Below are 15,638 nucleotides of genomic sequence, written 5' to 3'. Positions count from 1 at the left end.
AGATATAGGAGCAGAACTAGGCCGTTCGGCCCATTGAGTCTGGTCCATCATTCAATCACGACTGATTTTTTTCAAACCCATTCTCCTGCCTTCTCCCTGTAACCCTTAACCTCCCCCCCCCCCCCACCTTACCAATCAAGAACCTATCAATCTCTGCCTTAAATACACCCAATGACTTGGCCTCCACAGCCATCTGTGGCAACGAATTCCACATATTCACTGCCCTCTGGCTGAAGAAATTCCTCCTCTTCTCAGTTCTAAAGGGACGTCCCTTTATTCTGAGGCTGTGCCGTCGGATCCTGGACTCTCCCACTGATGGAAACATCCTCTCCACGTCCACTCTATCCAGGCCTTTCAGTATCTGGTAGGTTTCAATGAAATCCCCCCTCATTCTTCTGAACTCTGTTAAGCACAGGCCCAGAGACATCAAACGCTCCTCACACATTAAGCCTTTCATTCCTTGTGATTGCATCCATGTGGTGGGCCCAGGATAGAGCATCCTACCTGGATGTATCACGGCTTGGTACGGCAACTGCTCTGCCCAGGACCGCAAGAAACTGCAGAGAGTTGTGGACACAGCCCAGCACATCACGGAAACCAGCCTCCCCTCCTTGGACTCTGTCTTTACCTCTCGTTGTCTTGGTGAAGCAGCCAGCATAATCAAAGACCCCACCCACCCGGGACATTCTCTCTTCTCTCCTCTTCCATCGGGTAGAAGATACAGGAGCCTGAGGGCACGTACCACCAGACTTAAGGACAGCTTCTACCCCACTGTGATAAGACTATTGAACGGTTCCCTTATACGATGAGATGGACTCTGACCTCACGATCTACCTTGTTGTGACCTTGCACCTTATTGCACTGCACTTTCTCTGTAGCTGTGACATTTTACTCTGTACTGTTATTGTTTTTACCTGTACTGCATCAATGCACTCTGTACCAACTCAGTGTACTGCACTGTGCAATGAATTGACCTGTACGATCGGTGTGCAAGACAAGTTTTCCACTGGACCTCGGTACAAGTGACAATAATAAACCAAAACCAATACGTTAACGCCCAGCAATTTAACGCTGATGACCCTCCCCACCGCCAATCCCCCAACGAAGACTGGTGCATGTTCGTCATCGATCCAGTTGCAACACACACAAAGCGGTGGAGAGACCCAGCGGGTCAGGCAGCATCTGTGGAGGGAGATGGGACGGTCAATGTCTTGTCCAGAACCATCAACCCTTTAGTTTTACTGAGGATGAGGAAGAGTTTGTGGCACAACTGATTCAACCAGATTAAAACTATTGTTTTAAAGATATAAACCCTGCTGCTTTGAAGTTAAAATTATCATTATATTTTAAAAAATGGATGGGGGGGGGGGAGGTAAAGAATCTTTGATGCTCCAATGGCCAGGTAGGTAGGAACCTTTGACGTGGGAACCTTACGAGTCGGTTTGCACCGCTTCCGGTTCCGCCCGGACCTCCGGAGCGCGACACACGGGAAGGCATCAGGCGGTGGCCCTGCGGAGATGGCGGCCGCCGAGCTGCTGAAGACGCTGCTGTTGAACTTTCTCCTCACCGAGCGATGCTACGACGAATTCTTCCTGGAGCTGAACGTCCTGCACGGTGAGTCCCGCGGTCGAAACCGGCCGCCAACCGACCGCCGGCGCCCTCATCCCGCCGCCGGTCTGCGGGGGCCGTCCGCTGAGCCGCTCCCGTTCCCCGCATCCGATTGGCTCATCCCGGTGCGCTGTGGCCAATTAGGAAGGCGCGGAGAATGCGCTCGCGTCCGGTTGGCGGAGATGGCTGTCAATCACCAGAGGAGCCCCCCCCCCGACTTCTTAAAGCGGTAATGTCCTGGGTGGCGTTTGGCGCTGGGACCACTGCAAACCACAAGTTGCAGCCAGACGTTTTTATTTTATTTTATATTATATTATATATAATGTTACGTAATATGTAATATTATATATCCAGATAACATAAGGAGTAGGAATAGGCCACTCAGCCCTTCTAGCCTGCTCTGCCCTGATCATGACTGATCCAACCTTGGCCTCAGCACCGCTTCCCTGAACCTGTCATCTCTTGTGGAGTCAAAGGGTCACATAGCACAGAAACAGGCCCTTCGGCCCAACCTGTCCATGCCGACCAAGGTGCCTTCCGAGCTAGTCTCATTTGCCTGCATTTGGCCCATATCCCTCTAAACTTTTCCTATCAATGGACCTGTCCAAGTGTCTTTTAAATATTGTTAATGTACCTGCCTCACCCACTTCCTCTGGCGGCTCGTTCCATAAATGGACCACCCTCTGTGCGAAGAAGTTGCCCCCTGTTATAAGACTATTGAACGGTTCCCTAGTACGATAAGATGGACTCTTGACCTCACAATCTACCTCATTCCGACCTTGCACCTTATTGTCTGCCTGCACTGAACTTTCTCTGTAGCTGTAACACTTTATTCTGCATTCTGTTATTGTTTTACCTTGTAATACCTCAATGCACTGTTGTAATGAATTGATCTGCATGAATGATGTGCAGGACAAAGTCCTTCCCTGTACCTCAGTATGTGTGACAATAATTTACCCTATTAAATCTTTCACCTTAAACTCGTGCCCTCTGGTTCTTGATTCCCCAACCCTGGGAAACCCTGGCAGCACCACCGACACTTGTCTCCTGGTCTCACAGACACCCCTTTTGTTCTCCCCATTGCTTTCTGTCTTTAAAACTTAAAACATGCTTGTTTTCCAACCTTTCCTGGTTCACCAAGCTGAAACGTTAACTGATACATCAGACTGCTGTTTATCATTTACAGCTCGACGTTCAATATCATCGTCCCTTCAGTGTTAATCACCAAGCCTCTAAACCTGGGCCTCTGTATCTCCTTCTGCAACCAGATCCTCAACTTCCTCATTGCGAGACCACAGTCAGTGTGGATCGGTAATAACATGTCCTCCTCGCTGACAATCAACACAGGCACACCTCAAGAATGCGTGCTTAGCCCACTGCTCTACTCTCTCTACACTCACAACTGTGTGGCTAAGTACAGCTCAAATGCCATCTATAAATTCGCCGATGACACCACTGTTGTTGGTAGAATCTCAGATGGCGATGAGGCGGCTTACAGGAGTGAGATAGATCGGCTGGTTGAGTGGTGTCACAACAACAACCTCACACTCAATGTCAGCAAGACCAAGGAACTGATTGTAGACTTCAGGAAGGGGAAGTCAGGAGAACACACACCAGTCCTCATTGAGGGGTCAGCGGTGGAAAGGGTGGGCAGCTTCAAGTTCTTGGGTGTCTTGAAAATTTCTATAGATGTACAGTGGAGAGCATTCTGACTGCTTGCATCGCCGCCTGGTACGGAGGCTCCAATGCGCAGGATCGCAAGAGGCTGCAAAGGGTTATAGACTCAGCCAGTTCCATCAAAGGCACAACCCTCCCCACCAACGAAGACATCTTCAAGAAGTGGTCCATCATTAAGGACCCTCACCACCTGGGACATGCCTTCTTCTCGTTACTGCCATCGGGGAGGAGGTACAGGAGGCTGAAGACCCACACTTAATGATTCAGGAGCAGCTTCTTCCCCTCCGCCCTCAAGATTTCTGAACGGTCCATGAACCTATGAACACTACCTCATTGTTCCTTTTTTTTTTGCACTATTTATTTATTTTCTCATTTATGGGTTTTATGCTGTGTGCTGTACTGCTGCTGTAAGACAACACATTTCACATCATATAAGACAGTGGTAATAAACCTGATTCTGAACTCTGCTTCTCTCTCTGCAGACGCTGTCTGATCTGCTGACTATCCCCAGCATCCTGTATTTTTATTAACGTCAGCAGGCTTTGTGCAGGTGGAACAGTAATATTTTATTTTCCAACCCTTTCAGTTCCATGTCTGAAGATTCTCCTCAGCAAGGTCCTGGGACTGGGCATCATCGCAGGATCAGTGATGGGTGAGTACGCTTGAACCTTCCGCCACTAACGCAAACCCCAGCACTAAATAAGGACTGTAAAATGCCATTTACAGAAAGAGAAACAAAGCGAACATTTCAGCCTGATGAGCAATTCATGATCGGGAAGCCAGTGGGGCCCCAGTGAGTGCTGCTGCCTCACAGCTCCGCGATCCAGGTTGAATGACACGAGAGGCTTGAGGGGCTAAATGGCCTATTTTCTTGGAGACAAAAGACACTGCAGATGCTGTAGAACCATAGAAAACTACAGCACAGAAAACAGGCCATTCGGCCCTTCTAGTCTGTGCCGAAAGATTATTCTGCTAGTCCCATCTACCTGCCCCCAGCCCATACCCCTCCAGACCTCTCTCGTCCATGTATCTATCCAATTTACTCTTAAAAGTTAAGAGTGAGCCTGCATTTACCACATCAGATGGCAGCCCGTTCCACACTCCCACCACTCTCTGGGTGAAGAAGTTCCCTCTAATGTTCCCCCTGCCTTTACCCTTTCACCCTAAAGCCGTGTCCTCTCGTACTTATCTCTCCTAATCTGGGTGGAAATAGCCTACTTGCATTAACTCTGTCTATGCCCCTCATCATTTTGTAAACCTCTATCAAATCTCCCCTCATTCTTCTCCGCTCCAAGGAATAAAGTCCTAACATGCTCAATCTTTCCCTGTAACTCAACTCCTGAAGACCCGGCAACATTCTTGTAAATCTCCTCCACACTCTTTCAATTTTACTTTGAAATCTGGAGCAACAAGGAATCTGCGAGAGAGAGAGAGAGATATCTTTATTAGTCATATGTTCACTGAAACACACAGTGAAATGCATCTTTTGCGTCGAGTGTTCTGGGGGCAGCCCGCAAGTGTCGCCACGCTTCCGGCGCCAACATAGCACGCCCACAACTTCCTAACCCGTACGTCTTTGGAAGGCAGGAGGAAACCCACGCAGACACGGGGAGAACGTACAAACTCCTTACAGACAGCGGCAGCAATTGAACCCGGGTCGCTGGTGCTGTAAAGCGTTATGCTAACCACTACACTACCGTGCCTGCCCTGTCGACGTTTCGGGTCAAGACCCTGCATCAGGATTGAGAGTGGGGAGGGGAGCTAAGTGGTATAAAGAAGAGGGGGAGGGGTGAGACAGGAGCCCGAGCTGATTGGTGGACTGAGGAAGGGTGAAAGGTGACGGGCAGGTGGGGGGTGGAGTTGGAACACAGTGGCAGGTAGACAAAGAGTTCCTCATCTGCGACCCAGCCGCTGGTGAGGACCTGCCGAAACCCAGGCCAGGCTTGTGTTTCCACTGCCTCCTCTGACACTTACCGGATGTTTCCCTTTGGAGAGGGTGGGTCACTGGGGAGTTGTGGAGTGATAAGCAGACACCAGTTCTGTGCACTCCCCCCCCGCTGATTCCAGACACTTCACGGTGCCTTGCTTCAGGAAGGCTGATGGTATCGTCGAGGATTCCTGCCGCCCCGGACTTTCCCTCTTCTCTCTTCCACCTTCTGGGAGAAGATACAGGAGCTTGAAAGCCCAGATGTCAGACTCAGGAACAGCTTCGTCCCCATTGCTGTCAGACTCCTGAACCAGTCCCCTCTCTCACACCCCCTTCCCGGTGGTGCTGACACATTCTTGGACTCTTAACTCTCCCGCTCTCGGTTATTCTGCTATCGTCACTTCAGCATTTCTTCTTACACGACAATCTTTGCACCGTGCTGTAGTTTAGTGCCACTGTGTTTACTGTTGTAAGTTATTATCACCACGTACACTGTTTACTCTGTAGGCTTCAGGCGAACAAGGAATTTCACTGCTCCCTGGTGGATGTGACAATAAACTCAGCTGAATCCGACTTTTCTTTCTGCTTCCAGTGAAACTGCCTCAGATTTTTAAAATCCTTCGAGCAAAGAGCACGGCGGGTCTCAGCTTCAAGTCGGTGCTGCTGGAGATGCTGTCCATCACGGGGACCATGACGTACAGCATCAGGAACCACTTCCCCTTCAGGTACCCTTCCCCCACCCCCCCACCGCATCCTGCTCTGTGTTACCTGAACTGCCCCCGTCCTGCACCACGTTACATGACCCCTGCAGCTTCGAGGCCGCTCTGTCTCCTCTCTGAATCATACAGCACGGAAACAGGCCCTTCGGCCCAATGGGTCCATGCCGACCAAATACCCATCTAATTCAGTCCCATTTGCCAGCGTTTGGCCCGTATCCCTCGAAACCTTTCCCATCCATGGACCTGTCCAAGTGTCTTTTAAATGTTGTTCATATACCTGCCTCACCCACTTCCTCTGGCAGCTCGTTCCATATACAGACCAGCCTCTGGGTGAAAAAGTTGCCCTCAGGTCTCCTTTAATCTCTCCCCTCTCACTTTAAACCTGTGCCCTCCAGTTCTTGATTCCCCAGCCCTGGGAAAAAGACCGTGCACATTCACCCTATCGATGCCCCTCAGGATGTTATCCACCTCTCTCAGGTCACCGCTCTGCTCCAGTGAATAAAGTCTCCCTTTACCCCTGTTGATCCAGCTTCTTCTTAGACTCCCTCCCCTCCCTTTGGGAGTGAACCCCCCTCGTGGGAGTGAGCTCCACACTACCCCCACCCCCCCCCCCCCCCCCCCCCGCCCCGGGAGTGAGTGCCACACTCCCTCCCCTCCTGTTCTCTGGAGAACAACATTTCTCCTCCATTCCTCAGGATTCCTCAGTGGGTTTATAGCCGAACCCTTGTGGTCAGACTCTGAAAAGCTGCTCTGTAAGTGTTGTGAAATCCCGGCGGTCCGACAGGTGATGTCTGCCACACTTTCTCTCAGCGCGGCCCTGGTTCCTTTGCCCCCTCCCAACTCACCAGGGCTTTGGCTTCTGCGCTCACGTTAAACCGTCCGGGACCCGTCTCCCTCCCTCCCTTTAAATCACCAGGAAGTTTATTTAAAAACATTGTGTATCATCTAAAAATAGTGACTTAAAAATCCTTTGGGATATTAATTGGGATTACCATCCAAAAGTCTGGAAGATCTGCATTCCTAGTCCTGAATGTTCCAGATTATTGGACTTTTACCTCTTCCACAAGAGGGAAGATCTGTACCGCTGCCTTGCTGGAAGAGGACGGACGCCGGGGTGTGTTTGGTTGGTGTTTCTCACAGTCCCAAGATGCTGCAAAGAGCTGTCCTGTGACGTCACTGTTCGCTGCAGGAAATGAGGCAGCGTGTTTCCTCGGTGACCTTACAGGAACATGCCAAATAGAAGCGGGTGTAAGCTGATGGCCCCTCGAACCTGCTGCAGACCTACCTCAGCTCCAACCTTCTGCCCTTTCCCCATGTCCCTCAATTCTCTTGACGTTCCAAAATTTATCCCTCTCTGTTTTGAATGAACTCAAACACCGAGCCTCCACAGACCAGGGCAGAGGATTCCAAAGATTCCGCACCCTCTGCATTAAGAAGTTTCTCCTCCCATCAGTGCACTTTTGCTGCATGTGTGGAGGGAACTTATAAATTCTGTTCAAACAGAATGTCTACCGTGACCCCCAAATTAGCAATGTTCCAACTGACCCGTTCTTCTGAGACTGTGACCGCTTGATCTGGTCTCAGCCAGGAGGGATATGGGCCGAACTCAGGAAGCTGGGACTAGCTGGGTGGGCACCGTGGTCGGCATGGACTAGTTGGGCTGAAGGGCCTTTATCTGTGCTGTGTTGCTCCCTGACTCTGAGAAACATCCACTCCTGTCCAGCTGTAACAATTTTGCAAGTTTCAATAAGATCACCTCTCTCTTCTGAACTCTAGTGAATGCGGTGTTAGCTTACCCAGTCTCTCCGCTTACGACAAATGCACCATCTTCATTATACTCCCTCTGTGCCAAGTCTATTCATTTTCAGCAAAGCAGACCAAAACTGCGGGCAATACCCCAGCTGCAGTCTCACTCGAGGCCATTACTGCAGTGAGGGACTTGTAACAATCCAACCTACCATTTGCCTTCCTGATCAGTGCATGCTGGTTTTCAGTGACTGATTACAAGGGCATGTTGTCCCTCTGCCTGTCAACATATCCCGCTCTCAGCATCTGAAACACTCTCACACTTTTCCACGGAATGTTCCGTCTGCCACGTTCTCACCCACTCGCTCCCTGCCCACTTCCCCACTCACACCTCGTGTAGTGCTGTCAGCAGACCTGCACAGTGGTGTTTGGTCTCCTTGGCTGACCCCACCTGTCTCCTTCAGACACCCAGATAACACCGATCCCTGTGCTCCCTCAGCACCACCCCTCCCCCAGTGCAGTGCTTCCTCGGTACTGCCCCTCCCTCAGTACCGCCCCTCCCTCAGTACAGCGTTCCCTCACCGCCCCCCCACAGTGTGACCCTACCTGTACTGCCCCTCCCACAGTGTGACCCTCCCTCAGTTAAACCATCTTTCTGTTACACATTGGCTACAAATCCCCAGATTAAATCAAGCGAAGAGTGTTTCAGATTGACAGTAACTTGAAGCCAAGTTGAGAGAACTTCAGCCTGGAAATTTCTACAATTCCTGCTCTATCTCTCCTCATCTTCACACACAGCTCGTGGGGTGAGGCGCTGTTCCTGATGTTACAGACCCTGACAATCGGCTTCCTTATTCAGTACTATGCAGGCCGGACGCACCAAGGTACTATCACCTCGGGCAATCGCTTGCCTGCTGTTCCAGTAGCTTTACGGAGTGCTCTGTGCTGTCTTGTGAGGGTTGAATGATGCTTTAGGACATCACAGCCTCTGGCATCCCGGACAGGGAAGGCATCACAGAAAGGAGGACTTGCCGACGTTTGGGGTTGAAGCCCTGCGTCAGGGCTGAGAGGGGAGAGGGGAGGTGGCCGGTATAAAGAGGAGAGGGGGGAGGGGTGGGTCAGGAGGTGATTGGTGGACTGAGGAGGGGTGAAGGTTGACGGGCAGTTGAAGCCAGGGGAAGGAAGGAGAAGAGCTGCTGGCAGAACTTGTTCTCACCCTGACCAACTTCTCTCTCGACTCCTCTCACTTCCTACAAACCAAAGGTGTGGCCGTGGGCACCGATGGGCCCCAGTTACACTGCCTTGTCGTTGGCTCCGTGGAACAGTCCCTGTTCCAACCCTACCTGGACACCACTGCACACCTCGTTCTCCGTTACGGCGGTGACTACATACGTGCCGCTTCCTGCCCACTTGTCAAATCCGCCACCGACTTCCACCCCGGCCTCAAATTCACTTGGACCATTTCCGACACTTCTGCTCCTTTTCTGGATTTCTCCGTCTCTATCTCGGCAGACAAACCTTCCAGTGACATTAACTTTAAACCCTCTGACTCCCACAGCTACCTCAACTACACCTCCTCCCACCTATGGCCCTCTGCAGCCTTCTTTTGCCCCCTTCATAACTTTTCCTCCTGATTTCAGTGTGATTGGCAAATATACAACCATGTCCTCCGTGTGTTCAGCCAACTCGTTTGTGTAAATTGTGAAACGCTGGGGCCCCGGTTCCGATCGCCCGTTACACCTTGTCAACCAGAGTAATACCTGTTCACCCACTCTCGGATTGCTGTCAGTCAATCTTCTATCACGCCAATATAAGCAGAAACTATTCAGCAAGTCAGGCAGCTCCTGTGAAGAGGGAAATGGAGAATGTTTCAGGTGGAAGACGCAGCAGAACTGGGAAGGGGAGGGAATGGGGAGACACCAGACTGGAATCTGGAGCAACACACGAAGAGCTTTCTGTTGCATGGAGGGTGTGGGGAGAAACAGATACTGTGTGGGAATATCTGCAGTAGGTTGAGGCGTCAGGGTTGGTGAACGCAGGTGTTATAAGTCAGACCATAATACATAGGAGGAGAATTAGGCCATTTGGCCCATCGAGTCTGCTCCGCCATTCAATCGTGGCTGATTTTTTTTTCAACCCCATTCTCCCGCCGTCTCCCCGTAAAACCCCCTTCACCAATCAATCTCTGCCTTAAATACACCCCGTGACTTGGCCTCCACAGCCGTCTGTGGCAACAAATTCTACAGATTCACTGCCCTCCGGCTGAAGAAATTCCTCCTCATCCCAGTTCTAAAGGGACGTCCCTTCATTCTGAGGCTGTGCCCTCGGATCCTGGACTCTCCCACTGATGGAAACATCCTCTCCACGTCCGCTCTATCCAGGCCTTTCAGTATCCTGTAGGTTTCAGTGAGATTCCACCCCCCCCCCCCCCCCCCCACCCATCCTTCTGAACTCCAGCGAGTACAGGCCCAGAGACATCAAACACTCCTCATGTGTTAACCCTTTCATTCCCTGGATCAGTCTTGTGAACTTCCTCTGGACCCTCTCCAACGCCAGCACATCCTTCCTTAGATATGGGGCCCAAAACTGCTCACAATGCTCCAAATGTGGTCTGACCAACGCCTTATAAAGCCTCAGCATTACATCTTACTACTGATTCAACCTGCAAGTTAACCTGAAGGTAACTAGGACCAGGACTCCCAAGTCCCTTTGCACCTCCCATTTCTGAATTCTCTTCCCGTTTAGAAAATAGTCTACGCCTTTATTCTTCCTACCAAAGTGCATGACCGTACACTTCCCCAGGCTGTATTCCAGTTTCAGAAGGGGAAAGGTTGGAGAGTGTGAGGGGGAGTTCAAAAGTCAAAGCAATCAATGTCCCATCAGCAAATAGAGGGGAAGAGGCCAGAGAGAAGGGTCCAGGTGGATCGAGCGAGGGTCTGCAGTCTGGGCCAAAGAAGTGAGCCTGGAGGAGCTGCAGAGCAAACGTTCATCGTTACCGTCACCCAGAATTCATTAAGTTGGGTGTAGGGGACCGTGCCTGGGATCAATCGCTGGGCTTCAGAGATGGGGAGGCTGGAGAGCTGGGGGTCAGAGTGTAAGGGGAGAAAGGTCAGGGAGAGGGGGCATTGGAAGCCAAGGGCTGCTGAAGTTTGAAGTCTTTCATGTTTGAAAGGAAAGTAAAAAAAATATAGGTGTCCATTTGTAACACCAGATGTGGCAAGGAATAAAGTGGAACTGTGGGTTACAACACCTCTGAGACGCAGCGAGTCAGTGTGGTTGCAGAGAGGGGGCCAGGGACATGGATGTGTCAGTGCGCGGTCTCAGGGTGGGATGGGAACACCTCCTCCAGGAATGCTGGCTAATGTGTTCCTGGGCGGGCCAGTTGTGAAGGTTGGAATTAAATCCATGTGGGGGCAGTTGGATTCCGAGGTGTTTCCTAAAGTAGCAGATATGGCTGTGGAAAGCAGTTCTGGTCAAAGCTTGATCAAAGAGAAACTGCTGATGGCAGAAAACTGGTGGTGAATTCACCACTAAATGAAAGCCACAACACACTGGATATCTGAAATAAAACCCAAGCACAGGAAACACTCAGTGGGTCAGGCAGCATCTGTGGAGAGAGAAGCAGAGTTAACATTTCAGGTCAGAGACCCTCTGTCAGAAGTGGGAAGGAGAGATGACAACTTGGAGGACAGATGGGAAGGGGATCACTGAGTGAACTGCTGTAACTCCTGACCAGATATTCTTTGTCCAATCCAGTCCCCTGCAAACCAACTTGTTCCCCACCACCTGATCAGCTCACCCTCCTCCCTCCCCTAACCCCACACGTTCCAGCCCTACACTTGTAGAGAAAGGATTTGTGACTGTCAGCGTGCCTAGAGCTATGTATACTGTTCCCAGTGTGGTCTGACCCAGGGACAGAGAGACCAGAACTGTGGGTGGTGCTCCCAGTGTGGTCTGACCCAGGGACAGAGAGACCAGAACTGTGGGTGGTGCTCCCAGTGTGGTCTGACCCAGGGACAGAGAGACCAGAACTGTGGGTGGTGCTCCCAGTGTGGTCTGACCCAGGGACAGAGAGACCAGAACTGTGGGTGGTGCTCCCAGTGTGGTCTGACCAAGGTCCTGCTGACTGACTAGTTGAGGGAGGGGTGGGGTGATGGTCAGTGTGGATCTGTAGTGGCTCACTGGCCGTTTGGGTCTTAGTGGAGTAGCCCACATCCTATCCTGCTCATTGACCGCGTGGGGCATCGACCCTGCGTGTATTCCAGAGGGTGGGGACCAGTTCCCCTCGACGTGAGTCTGACCTTGTGCGTTGCAGGTTGGGGAGGGAGGAGTTGGGTGTGGGTGAAGGCAGCAGGGCCAGGGTTTCTGCTGGGAGGGGGAGCTGCAGCCTGGGGAGGGGGTTTCCTCATCTGTCTCCGCTCCCTCTCCACTAGGCGTGCTGCTCCTGCTGGTTTACTCCCTGCTGGTCGGGCTCCTGCTGTTGTCTGTCACCCCTCTGGTGGTCGTGGCCTTCCTCCAGACCCTCAACATGCCCGCGGTCATCGTCAGCAGGGTAAGGACTATGCGGGGCAGACCCAGAGCTGCTGGGGCACATCCCCAGGGGGGTACCGCTGCACAGCAGGATCCCACACATCTGCGTTATCGACCGGTGCAATCTCCTGCCTTCCAAAGTCGCCGACGGCCACGGCCTTGAATGAAATAACAGCATCTAACGGTGCGGCACTCCCTCACTGCCCGCCCCCCAACAGTGACACCACACCCCCCCACAGTGACGCACCCTCACCGCCCCCTCACAGTGACCCCCCCCCTCACTGCCACCGCTCCGCCCCACAGTGACCGCCCCCCACACAGAGCAGTGCTCCCTCAGCACTGCCCCTCCCACAGTGTCACCCTCCCTCAGCACCGCCCTGGGTCTTCAGTCTATCGGACGGACTTTCCGACCGAGTGACTCGGAGGTCGGACTGACCGACAGCAGGCAGCAAAGTGTAACCTTCGACCTTCCGTCCAACAGTGGAGGCCTTTTGGCCCATCGAGTGTGGGCGATCCAATTCCACACGGTCTCTCCCTGTCACCACGCTCCCATCAACTCCCCCCGGACTCCACCCCTCACCCACACACTGGGGGCCGATTAACAGACGTGGGAGGGAACCGGAGCCCCTGGGGGAACCCTCACAGACACAGAGAACGTGCAGACTCCACACAGACAGCGCCAGAGGTCGGGATCGAACCCGGGTCCCTGGGGCTGTCTGTCAGTAGCTGTACCCGCTGCACCACTGGAGCACAGATGGGGCGAGGTTCAGGAAGGGGTTTCCGGGTGGGGGAGGGTCCTTGGGGGAGGGAGGTCCCAGGTGGGAGTGGGGGTCCAGGGTGGGGGTCTTCACTGCTGACTCTGCTGCTTTGCTCCCCCCACAGCTGATCCAGATCGTCACCAACTACAGGAACGGCCACACGGGGCAGCTGTCGGCTGTCACCGTGCTGCTGCTCTTTGCTGGCTCCGTGGCACGGATCTTCACCTCCATCCAGGTCAGTGCGGCCAGTGTTGGCCGATGACCCCCGACCCCCCGCCTGACCCCCCCCCCACCCCCACCCCCGGACCCTCCCGACCGCTGCCTGACCCCGCTAGACCCCCCTGACTGCCGCCCGACCCTGCCGGACCCCCCCGACCCCTGCCGGACCCCACCCCCTCCCCCGACCCCTTCGGACACCCCCCGCACCCCCCCCAACATGACCCCTGCTGGACCACCACCCCCCCCCCCACCCCTGCCGGACCCCCCGAGCCCTGCTGGACCCCTGACTCTGCTCCGGACCCTCCTCCAGGCTCCCAACCCCACCAACCCCTGTCCGTCCCGGTCCGGTGCCCTCCCCAGGGATGTGACGGCTGCTCCTCCCCCCCCCACAGGAGACAGGAGACCAGCTGATGGTCCTGACCTACGTGGTCTCGTCCTTGTTCAACGGAGTGATCGCCACCCAGCTGCTCCTGTACTGGTCCGTGCCCCTGGACAAGGTCACCAAGGCCGACTAACCGAGGCCGGGGCAGCACCGCAGCCAAAATCCTCAGGAGCCCCCCCCAACCCATTCACCGCACTGCCCCAGGGACAGGGGGCACACCTCAATCATGGATACCCTCCTCCCCTCTGACCCTCACTGGGGGACGGGTCCCACACACACCCACCCACCCACACACACACACACACACACACACACACACACACACACACACACACACACACACTGACCCTCACTGGGGGACGGGTCCCACACACACACTGACCTTCACTGGGGACTGGGTCCCCCACACACACACACACACACTGACCCTCACTGAGGGACGGGTCCCACACATGCTGACCCTCACTGAGGGATAGGTTCCACACACACTGACCCTTACTGGGGGACGGGTCTCACACACACACACACACACACACACACACACACACACACACACACACACACACACACACACTGACCCTCACTGTGACCTGTGCTCCTAGACCCTGTGGTTTAGTGCCCAGGACTGGGCTGTCTGAGCTCCCAGCACTGGGACTGTGTCGGAGGGTGTGGCTGGACTTTGGGGGCCTCTCAGTGAGGTGGAGAATCATTGACGCAGTATGGAGCTGGAAGTTTGGAGGGCTCTGGGGTAGGGTGGGGAATGTTTGATTGGGGTAATGTACACTCCAACTTGCTGATACCCCACTTAAACCCCCAGGGGCTGGGGTCAGTTCCCTCAGTGTGGGGAACTCACCATTACACCATCGGAAGTCCCGGGAGGGGGAGAGTCTGCTGGGGATTGGTGTGGGTTGGGCTGTATTGATGTGGTGGGGGTGAGATTCTACATTCCCACCGTGTTATCCCGGGACCAGGGCAGCGCTCCCATGCTGGGACAGGGCTGGAATTCTCTGTTCCTTCCCTCCCGCTGTTCCACGGTGTCCAAATCCATCACCGTTCTGTCGATGCTGTCTGTAGATTAACTGTGATTAAAACCTGATTTGATTGTCCCTGATCTCGGTGAAGTGTTTCTCTGCCCACGGTCTTTCACTTCCATATCCAACCCCCCTCCCCCCCGCCCCCCTCCCTCCCCTCCTCCGTCCCTCCCCTCCTCCGTCCCTCCCCTCCTCCGTCCCTTCCTCCCTCCGTCCCTTCCTCCCTCCGTCCCTTCCTCCCTCCGTCCCTTCCTCCCTTTCCTTCCCGGTCTCCCCCTCCCCTTCCCTCTCCTCCAAACTCACTCCCACTCTGCGCCCCCACCCCTGCTCCCCCAACCCTCACCCATTTCTGGGATCTTGCAGTGCACAAAGAGACTGCCCACTCTCCCGACCTGCAGCAGGGGCTCCTGGTCACCCACCAGAATGGGGCAAGAGGTGGGGGGGAGAGCCCAGGGAGAGCTGGCACCCCTCGGCTCCCACCACAGCCCTGGGCTGGCGAGGAGGCAAGGCTGAGCGCCGCGGTGGGGTGGCACAGGGGAGCTGGACGGAGAGGAGGGGGAACAGGTCGTCCCCCTGCCCCAGGGGATGGGCTGCAGGTGGACAGGTGAGTTCCTGCCCCCATCCCTTCAGCTGCCCCTGTGGGCGCCGTTGTACCGGTGGCGACCTGCAGGTCGCGCTGCTGAGCCGAGTCACGTGGGGCGAGCCTCGAAGCGCCGCCTGCTGCCCATTGTGGGCACTGCTGCTGTTCATGGCTCTGCTCCAGATTCGGTGTCTGTCTGTGTGTGTCTGTGTCTGTGTGTGTGTCTGTGTGTGTGTGTCTGTGTGTGTGTCTGTGTGTGTGTGTCTGTGTGTGTGTGTCTGTGTGCTGTGTGTGTGTGTGTGTGTGTCTGTGTGTGTGTCTGTGTGTCTGTGTGTGTGTGTGTGTCTGTGTGTGTCTGTGTGTGTGTGTCTGTGTGTGTGTGTGTGTCTGTGTGTGTGTGTGTGTCTGTGTGTGTGTCTGTGTGTGTGTGTGTCTGTGTGTGTGTCTGTGTGTGTGTGTGT

General features: G+C 54.0%; 1 protein-coding gene across 1 annotated transcript; it reads left to right on the top strand.

The window, feature by feature from the left end:
- Positions 1-1,353: 1,353 nt before the first annotated feature.
- On the top strand, positions 1,354-14,672 carry mpdu1b (mannose-P-dolichol utilization defect 1b). The gene is made up of 7 exons (XM_052044794.1): positions 1,354-1,614; positions 3,872-3,937; positions 5,805-5,937; positions 8,476-8,561; positions 12,111-12,229; positions 13,090-13,200; positions 13,577-14,672. The coding sequence occupies exons 1-7, from the start codon at positions 1,518-1,520 to the stop codon at positions 13,697-13,699; spliced, it is 735 nt and encodes a 244-aa protein (XP_051900754.1). The 5' UTR covers positions 1,354-1,517; the 3' UTR covers positions 13,700-14,672.
- Positions 14,673-15,638: the final 966 nt, after the last annotated feature.

This window comes from Pristis pectinata, chromosome 37 (genome assembly GCF_009764475.1).
Source record: "Pristis pectinata isolate sPriPec2 chromosome 37, sPriPec2.1.pri, whole genome shotgun sequence".
Classification (NCBI taxonomy): domain Eukaryota; kingdom Metazoa; phylum Chordata; class Chondrichthyes; order Rhinopristiformes; family Pristidae; genus Pristis; species Pristis pectinata.
The sequence above is the reverse complement of the archived record's forward strand: the minus strand, read 5'-3'. Positions and strand labels throughout refer to the sequence as shown.